The following is an 8720-nucleotide window of genomic DNA, read 5'->3' as shown; positions in this document are numbered from 1 at the left end:
GACATTTTTGCTCATCCTCTGCTACACTTGCAAGAGACTGTAGGAGGCTCAACACAGAATGAAGAAAGCGGCAATTTAGATCATGCAAAAGAAACAACTTTGTGACTTTGATCTTTGTACTTTCGTAAGCAACCCGAGCTGAGATTCTGCACACGCCTTAAGGGTGTAATAACTAATGCCTCTGCATCACTTCACTTGAAGAAGCTCATCTAGGGAAAATGCTAGCTTTATTGTAGGCATGATTGGAATAATACACACAAAACAACATTGGCTGAAAGTTGATTTGGTGTTTTTATTTTCTTTCGTAGCACACATTGGAGCCAACGTGTTGTCGCTATCGCTCGCTCTGTATGAATGAATGAGGTGAAGGCCGACCTGGCTGAAATGATGTTGAACAAGCACAAGGACGTGGACGCTGCTTTTCAAAGGAGGAAGACATGCGTTGAAAACCAACTATGGGCACACCATTTTAGAGGCTGAAGGAGGCCTTGGATATTAAGTGAGAGTTTGTCTCATGGCGGGTTTACTTAGAAAATTTGGATTAAAAAAAAAAACTCAGCCAAGTCATCAGAAAGTATGTACAGTTATGATGTGTGCCAAGGTCTTTCAAAGACACTGTAGGGAAGTATGTGCGCCACGAAAGCTGTGCGTGTGTCCATACTCGCCACTTTCCCTCCCACAAAATTGTTGCCACAAACCCCCCCCCCCCCCCCCCACGGTCTCATTCGGCCATCCGCCGGTAGAAGTAGAGGTAACCCAGGTCCTTGGGAGGTTTCTCGGAGGCACACACCTTCTGGTCGTTGAAGATGACCCACCTGTCAGACACAGACATATGAAGCTATTATTATTCAAAAAAGAAATACATGAGAATTTATAATATGCTATCAAAATAAAAAGAATTCCGTGGTCTTAAAACAACACTCAAGTGTAATGAATGTCTTTAGAGGCCTTGGTTTACTAGCTCAGGATTTGTTTATATAACGACACAGCGCCCTCTGCAGGTATTAAGTATAAGAAAGTCATTTGAGTCTATGATCCATGAATACGCTTTGTCCTCCATAGTCTGGCAATTAGGTGCCTTAGCAGACCAACAATGGTGTACTGGTAGTCGATTTTGACATTTGCCCCCCACGTAGTTCCAGAAGGTCTGGGTTTTCGTTTTCATGGGGCTGCAGGCTGCTAGAATGCGCACGTGGAAAAAAAAAAAGTGCCCACGAGTGAGATCATTTGCGGACACTTACTGCTGATCCTTCTTGATATGACAGACGTAATGGCCGCACATTGTGCTCGTGCCCATGTGGCTGATGAAGGCAAACAGTTCGTATTCTGAACAAGACCACAAGAGAACATCAATCATCATGTCAGGATTTGCCCAAAGAAAATATTTTTCTCCCCCCCCCCCCCCCCAACCACTCACTGCCTGGTCCATCTCTGACGCAAGGCCCTGGCGGAGGCTCCCGAGAAGCCTCGCTCTCGCCGGCCGAGCGTCCTCCTTCAGAAACCTCCATCGACTCCAGGTCGTCCAGGTGCGAGAAGATCCAGTCCACGGCCCGCTCCAGAGTATTGCTCTGACAAACACGTGATATTGTACAAATGACTTAACTTCAAGTAGTTTCATTCATTCAACAGAAAAAGGTGTAAACAAGTTGCTGAGTAAAAACTCAGTTTGAATTCAGATTGCATTTGCTCAGTATGTCTGGTCTGGATAACACTGTTTATTTTCTACCTGGCGGGGTGGCACGAGTTGCTCGGTGTGCGAGCGTAAGCGCGAGAGCCGTGGCTGACGGCAACCTTTGCGTGCGCCAGCGACTGTTTGCCTTACTTTGAAGAAACAACCAAATTGGCACTCCTTTCCCAAACGCGGGGGCACCAGATGACCTGATGAAGCTTCATGTTGTGCGAATGCGCGCCTCTAACCGTCGCTCGAAGCGCTTTGGTGGCTTGCTCTCGGCTGAAGCCCATGGAGACGATGGTTGCCAGGTGCTCCTCAGAGACGCTCTCCATCGTCGGCGTGGTGCCGCCGCTGCAGCCCGGCAGGACCAAGGGGGCGGAGAAGTCTGCGGCCAATGGAAAAGGAGAGGACGGCACGGCTTGAGCGATGTGCTCGAAAGTGACCGAGCCCCGCCCGCAGACCATTGGCTCGCTCGGCGCACCTGGATCGTCCATGTGGCCCATCACCCAGTTCATGGCTGAGTCAATGCCGGTGTTGCCGGTGTAGTAGACTGCTTTGCGGCACGCCTCCAGAGGGAATCCCATGTCGCAGAGCTGTGACACGGTGGAGTCGTCAAGGACCGGCGCTGAGGAATGTTGAAAGGCTGAATTACTTTGACGACGTGATTGTTGAGCCAAATCAAATTAAAATGCTGACACGTTTCCTCATATGGTGGCTGGAGATACCGATTAACTTAACCTCAGAAGGGGTGATACGAAACAATGTGCCAATGTTGTTTTGGGAGCAATTCTGATCATGCCCACTGGTCTCACCCTGTGCCTGCATCATACTGCTCTCATGTGGACAAAAGAAACACCAAGAGGAGCAGCACAACGGCCATTGAAGTGAAGTGAAAAATGTGGCCAAAACTGTCAATTTTGACTCAATCCAATTGTGTCACTTTGGAAGGGTGAATTAAGTACGATACTGTCGTGCTATTAAAAAACATATTTTTGGACCACGTGGGGATACACTAGAGCCGTTTGCAATCCTTTCCACGAGGAAATGATAATTTGTGATATGAATGGTTCAAGTTGCCACAGGAATTCAACTTGTAAGTGAAGCTACTACTGCAGTATTCAAATATGTAAGGCAGGTAATATTTGCCGAAAACGGAGTCGATAAAATGTTGGCCACTATTTGGTAGAAATACGACGAATGATACAACAAACCAACCCTCCCTCGCCGACATGATGGAAAAGTGAAGAACTGAAGCAAGATGAGGACGTCAAAGGCAGAAAAGCAAGAAAAAGAGGAAAAGCCGAGCAGTCCCGTATGAGAGACAAGGAGCAGAAATGACAGACTGACACAGCAGTGGGGAGTAGAGAGAGTCGTCCTCCTCGTTGCCATGGGAGCCCAGGATACCTTTAACCTCCGCATCAGGGGTCATGAGTGGGGGCGGGGCCACCTCGGGTAAGAGCTCCTCCCCCCGCCGCTGCCCCGTGGCGCGCAGCATGCTCAGGTCCAGTGTGTCGGGCACCTCGATGCTCACGTCTGCGCGGAGAATGTCTGTGAGGCGGCTTCCGGGGCTAAGCCAACTCAGGAAAAGTGCTCTCTTTGCTCACCCAGTTTCTTGGGGACCCAGTCAAGGCCAAACGTGAACTTCTTAATCTGAATAATCAGGTGGTCGGGGAATGAGGCGAATCGGGTTGTTCTGACACAACAAAAGCGGTCAACTCAGTGTAAACAATCCAATTTGGAGTGCCGCTGCACGCGTACTTGGTGGCGGTGGTCTTGGCCTGCACGGCGGAGCTCCAGAAGTCGGTGAGCAATTCGGGCTCGCTGAGGGCCGCCAAGCAAACCGCAAAGGGGATTTGCGCTCGCACGGGCATGACCGTTGAGTCACCGTTCTCGCGCTGGCGCTCTGCCTCCTGCAGCTCGTCTGTTGGGCGGACGTTAATACAAAATAAAAGATACTTTTGGATTCTGATCACTCGAGTGGTCCTTGTTTTTGCCGTTCTTGCAAGCGGCCACAGAGAGACAAATATGTTTGCACCTGGAAAGCACGCCATCATATTCAAGCGCACCGGCTCACCAATGTTACTGGCCTGCTCCATGGGCACGGGCAGCTGGATGATGTAATCCACCCGCTGCGTGTACTTGGCCTTTTGGGACTGCTGACACACAATCCTCTCCTCCACCAGGAACCTGAAGGCTTCGGACGGGTTGGGCCCCAAGCGGCAATTTCTCTACAGTCCAAAGAAAGTCACAAGATAAGAAGGAGGAAAGGAGGGCGGGGGGGACCCCGATGAAATAGTGTCTGGGGTGCTCAAACCTACCTCCACCATGTTTATGAAGTGCAATAAAAACTCCTGAGCATCCTGCTGTCGATTGGTGGAGAACTCCGGGTGGTTCCGGCCAACGAGTGCTTTAAACATTCTCGGCGCTATGCCAATTTGGTAGTCCTGGAAGTCAGTGAGAACGCATGAGCAAAACATTATCGGCTGAGACCAAGCCATTTTTGTCGTCTTGACCTTGGGCTCGGCTGCACCATTTTCTCCCCCGAGCTCCGGCGCCGGTTTGGAATAGTCTCCCGACAACAGGCTGTAGCCCAGTTTGGCTCTGCGATAGACAACAGATTTTGTCACGGTTAAATTACAGACGTGGCACGGACACAATCGAGAGATGCTCACACTTGGGTTTTGAAGTCTTGGGTGGGGTCACTCGGGGCCTCGTCTATTATCTTGTCGATGTTGGACACGTACCTGGAACGGAATAGCTTTGCAAAGTTATCCTCTTGCTACTGCGGATTGTCTATGCGCAGCTGTTGTGCTTTGAACGTAAACACAGCTCAGTGCAGCTCTAAAACAAATGTTCAGCTTCATTTTCACTCAAGGACGGATACGAACTTGTTGTGGAAGTCCGGAACGGTGAAGAGCACTTGCATGACGGAGTTGAGGTAGCAGCTGTTGCCCAGGTTCTTCATGCCGGTCAGGCCGGGCCCGTACAGCGGACGCAGGGCGGTGCCGGACTCTTGGATCACCTCCCACTCCCCGACGCGCTGGTTCACGGCAATCTCCAGCTCCGTCATGGTCCGCTCAGTCTGGAAAAGGCCTCACGCGAGTGGGAACAGGGTCGCTAAGGCCACATGCCGAGTGCACTTTTACCTTCTCCATGGTCATCATGTTGATGCCAAAGTGGGAAAGGTGCTCCGGTAACTTGGAGTCCAGCACCATGTCGTCCTCGTCATAAGAATAAACATCTGGAGAGGGAAACTGACCGGGTGAATTGAATTCTTTCGACTGGGCGTGGTGGTCTCACCAGCTCCGTCCGGGGTGATGGTCCCCAGTTTGACGGCCAGCGGGTATCCTGTCTCCTGGAAGTAGAGCAGGGCGTGGTTGTTTCCCCCCGAGCCGTCGTAGTATCTGCGACCGCAGAGAATCTTGCCGTCCGTCAGGTTCATCCAGAGATTCTCCTGGAGGCCGCACACTTCGCAGCGCCAGCCACTATCGCACCGAGGGACACTCATGACGACAGGCAACTGAGCGAAGGAGGCTGGCGGCGGCAATGTCAAGGCTCACCTGGGTGGGATCTTGACTCCGTTGTCAAGCTGCTTGAGGTCGGCGGCGTATCGCGACTCCTGTCTCACCTCGCCGTCCCACTGTTGCACTTGCAAGGTGTGAGACACGGAGTCAGCGGCGATGATGCCCGTCATTGACAGGGATACCTTTGCAGGGCGCGGGGAAAAAGAGCAGATGAGCTAACAAAAGTCAAGTTGACTTGAATTCATTCCCTAATCAAGCTCTGCTGACACGTACGGCAATGCCACCTCACATCCTTCAAATTGAGGTAAGCGGAAAAATATCAAGCGACCGCTGAGCCAGGGCGCAGCCACAAGAAATGCCAACCCGCACGCACAAAACACATTAAGAGCACCTCACAATAGCTCACCCGCTCTTTAACAACATCGGGCATGGCTCCAAGTTCCTCCAATGTGACTTCCTGTCTTTCGGGAAAGATGACAACCTTGTAGTCCTCCTCGTAGTGCTCCTGCTCCACATCGAACCCACCTTCGATCCCTGGGAAAATATGATGATCGATAAGCTGAAGATCAAAATACGCTGTGCGTCGACATGTATTTACAACAGCACCTTGAAAATCCACCAAAATCTAGGGGGGGGGGGAGGCAATGTACTTTAAATGTAGTAAAAATGTTGTCATAAAGCGTCACGTACGTCAACATGGCTGCCTGCGTACCTCACAAGAATGAACTGCATGCTTTGCTTTTGCCGTTGGCTTTTCGGAAACGTGTAAGAGATGAATGTTGATTTTATTAAGTGAGGTTTGATGCCAGTGGTTTTGTATTGCTGGGTTTCCATTTCCCGAATTCCAATTCCAACAGATTGGCCAGTAATGATCAAGTTTAGGCATTCCATCTTTGGTTTCTGGTTCAAGCTTAACTGTTGCGTACGCAATTATTTAGCCATAACCAGAAAATGGATGGATAGTATGAAATTTAAGAGGTGGCACCTGATGTTTTTGCAGTTGAGAGTGTGAATCTGCATTGTCGTCGGGGGTTTTTCCTCAGGTAATATGACATTGATCCCACATTTTGTCAACCTTCAAAGTATGACTCTACTTTATACCAAAGATGCTCCCGTGTTTCACCTATTGCCAATCTGGTGGGCTTCTTCTTGGGCGGGTGTCCGGATCCAGAATTATTTTCATCTTCTTTCTGGCAGAGAAAAGAAATGGCTGACAATTGTGTCACTTGTACAGAAACAGGCACGTGAGGACACGAAATGTGTGTCTACCTTGGTGGTCTTATGAGTCCTTGTGATGTGCAAGTAAGCCCTCTGGCCAGTCCGAGAGTGGTGCTTGTCCACATACTGACTTCCGAATCCCAGGAAGCTGTTCATACACACGTATAGGCCTCCCTCGCTTTCCTGGGAAATAAAATCCATACATTTTATTAGACACTTGAAAGATCTCCTCCCGCATCACCAATAGACGTTGAGAAGAAGTTGGCAGCGATGTTGCTAACTTCACGTCAGTCAACCGGTCTTAATGAAAACTAGCGAGAAAACGCCAAATATGTCATGTTAATGTTTTCAAGTGGAATATACTGACAGCAAACATGCGAACATGAGAGTTTAACTCACGGAATTCCGGCTGCAAGCTAACATGCTAAGGCAGCTAAGTTACACCATTACGCTTAAGGCGCTCCATTAGCTTAGCTTAACGTTCGCTGGCTAGTTTAAGGCACATTTGAGGTAAATGACGCACGACATTTGTGTTTAACATTCCGTTCTGATGAAACAAAACAGAGACGACAGGCAGCGTGGAACGATCGAGCGCCGTTCCCCTCGCTTGGAAAACGAACAGAAAGCGAACAAGAGAGGCTGTTGCTCACCGGAGAGGAAAATGACAAGGCGCATTCATCTTTGTGGACGCGGTCCCCGGGCTTTGGCACCCGAATTGTGGACAAAACCGACATCAAAACCTCGCTGACGTCCGACATGACAAGCTAGCTGGTGCCGATGTTCGGAAAGTAAGCGTGAGTCCACCGGCTCGGAGTGAGAGTTCGTCGCAAGAGCCCGTCAAACGTTGCGTATGGTTGGCTTGAATGAACCATGAGACGATGCCGCCTTGTGTTGTGGGAAGGCCGTGAACACAGCTGCCTCGCAGATACTACCGTAACTACTACAATACACGCATCCTCCTCCAAAACAAATATCCTGTTTTTAAAGATTAAATTCTCATATTTTTCTATCCATATGGATAGAAGACACATATGTGTCTTTCGTTTTAATAAAACGGTGACACCTGTGCTCAATGTTAGTGGCTACTCTTATACTGCGTAACAGAGAGTTCAAAATATCTCTTGATTGCATTGTGGGATAGTTACGGTATAAGTATCACCGTAACTACTGCCACTACCTTCAATTGAGAGGCGTATGTAGTTTTTAAGTCAATTTTGCGCATATTTTCTTATCCCTAATCCCTTTCAACATGACTACGTGTAGTAGTTACTAGTACACTGCGCAAATGAGAAAGTTGAAAACAAGAGTTGGTTCAGTTTTGTGATGGTTACGGTAATAGAACAAACACGCACAAACCTAGAACCTCTTGAGTGGGGTCCAGTTTTTTTTAATATAAAATTTGTTTTAATCCTGAAAATGAGCATGCGATGAAGACCTTTGAGTTTAAATTGTTAGCGCTTTAGCGCCTCCTATGTGCCTGCTTTTTTTTCTTTTCTTCTTCTTCTTCTTATTAGTTTCCTGCCGGCAACGTTGCAGCCAGCGGCTATGCGTCACATCAACAGAGTTGCCTATCAGCTGCTCGCACTGGCACCACGGCCAGGCAGATAGCGGACGAAGGAGAGGCTGGCTGAGTCAGGCTGGTGAGCAGGCGAGCTGGCAGGCAGGCAGGCGAACGGCGACGCCTCCCACCCCCACCCCGAGCGAGCAAACACTCCCCGCCCTTACTGACACCGACGGCCACCAATTCCGGATGGGTGCGACTCTGTCGTCGCCGTCAATTTGCAGTCGGCCAGCCGGCAGCTCCTCGTGAGGCCGAGACAAGCCCAGCGAAGACGACGAGCCCAGGCGCATATGTTGTAAGTTTACTTGCTTGCTTTTTTTTTTTTGCTTGCTTGCTTGCTTGCTTCCTCCTCCTCTCACTCTTTCTCTCTGCGCCCTCTTGATAAGCTCTTCCTGTTCCTGTTTTCATCGCGTTTCTTGTCATGTTGTCATAAGTGTGTGTGTGTTTGTGGGTCACGCGCGCGTGTGGTGTGTGTGTGTGGTGGTGGTGGTCACGTGAGCGTGTGTTAAAACATTCGAATGTTCAGAAGAGGAAAGATGATTTCATAGTTTGGCAAGAGGGAACAAGTGTCCAACAAAATACGATAGTTGGGGGGCCTTGAGATACGAGTGGCCTCATTTGCGTGTTTGGCACATACGAGCTGTCAAACTGACATTGATGAACCCGTGGGTGAACACTTTGACACGTTTCCCATCTTTTGCATGAAAAAAAAAACAGGATCAAAATGGGTCATTATGAGCAAATT

The 8720-nt window shown here is 49.3% G+C and overlaps 2 protein-coding genes across 9 annotated transcripts in view; one reads left to right on the top strand and one right to left on the bottom strand.

The window, feature by feature from the left end:
• Window positions 1–272: 272 nt before the first annotated feature.
• Window positions 273–8328, bottom strand: usp5 (ubiquitin specific peptidase 5 (isopeptidase T)). 3 transcript variants are annotated; one of them, XM_037274907.1, is made up of 20 exons: window positions 8140–8328; window positions 6466–6597; window positions 6320–6386; window positions 5603–5730; window positions 5233–5378; window positions 4973–5157; window positions 4819–4913; window positions 4561–4754; window positions 4345–4416; window positions 4186–4273; window positions 3991–4116; window positions 3747–3900; window positions 3431–3593; window positions 3277–3365; window positions 3020–3205; window positions 2154–2297; window positions 1918–2057; window positions 1418–1568; window positions 1242–1326; window positions 273–815 (listed from the first exon to the last, which is right to left on the bottom strand). In XM_037274907.1, exons 1-20 carry the CDS (start codon window positions 8263–8265, stop codon window positions 722–724), a joined length of 2565 nt encoding a protein of 854 aa, XP_037130802.1. In that variant the 5' UTR covers window positions 8266–8328; the 3' UTR covers window positions 273–721. The 3 variants fall into 3 exon arrangements, with proteins under 3 accessions (XP_037130802.1, XP_037130803.1, XP_037130804.1); XM_037274908.1 differs by lacking the exon at window positions 8140–8328 and adding an exon at window positions 7065–7441; XM_037274909.1 differs by lacking the exon at window positions 8140–8328 and adding an exon at window positions 7065–7430 and having other exon boundaries at window positions 3077–3205.
• rgl2 (ral guanine nucleotide dissociation stimulator-like 2) overlaps window positions 8145–8720 on the top strand; it is a 31731-nt gene continuing 31155 nt past the window's right edge. For 3 of the 6 annotated variants that reach the window (XR_005100737.1, XM_037274922.1, XM_037274919.1), the window contains exon 1: window positions 8149–8270. The gene's annotated coding sequence lies outside the window, so the exon portion shown is untranslated. Of the gene's footprint in view, window positions 8271–8720 lie in introns of all 6 variants that reach the window. The other 3 variants (XM_037274924.1, XM_037274920.1, XM_037274923.1) reach the window with 3 other exon arrangements.

This window comes from Syngnathus acus, chromosome 16, assembly GCF_901709675.1.
Source record: "Syngnathus acus chromosome 16, fSynAcu1.2, whole genome shotgun sequence".
NCBI classification, from domain to species: Eukaryota; Metazoa; Chordata; class Actinopteri; order Syngnathiformes; family Syngnathidae; genus Syngnathus; species Syngnathus acus.
This window is presented reverse-complemented; position numbering and strand designations above follow the sequence as displayed.

Excerpts from the sequence above, each read along its gene's own strand:
- usp5 (XM_037274907.1), bottom strand. The coding sequence starts at position 8,265 with ATGCGCCTGGGCTCGTCGTCTTCGCTGGGCTTGTCTCGGCCTCACGAG. Across the intron at positions 5,158-5,232 it reads GGAGTCAAGATCCCACCCAG|TGGCTGGCGCTGCGAAGTGT; the intron begins GTGAGCCTTGAC and ends TCGGTGCGATAG. Across the intron at positions 4,914-4,972 it reads CATCACCCCGGACGGAGCTG|ATGTTTATTCTTATGACGAG; the intron begins GTGAGACCACCA and ends TTCCCTCTCCAG.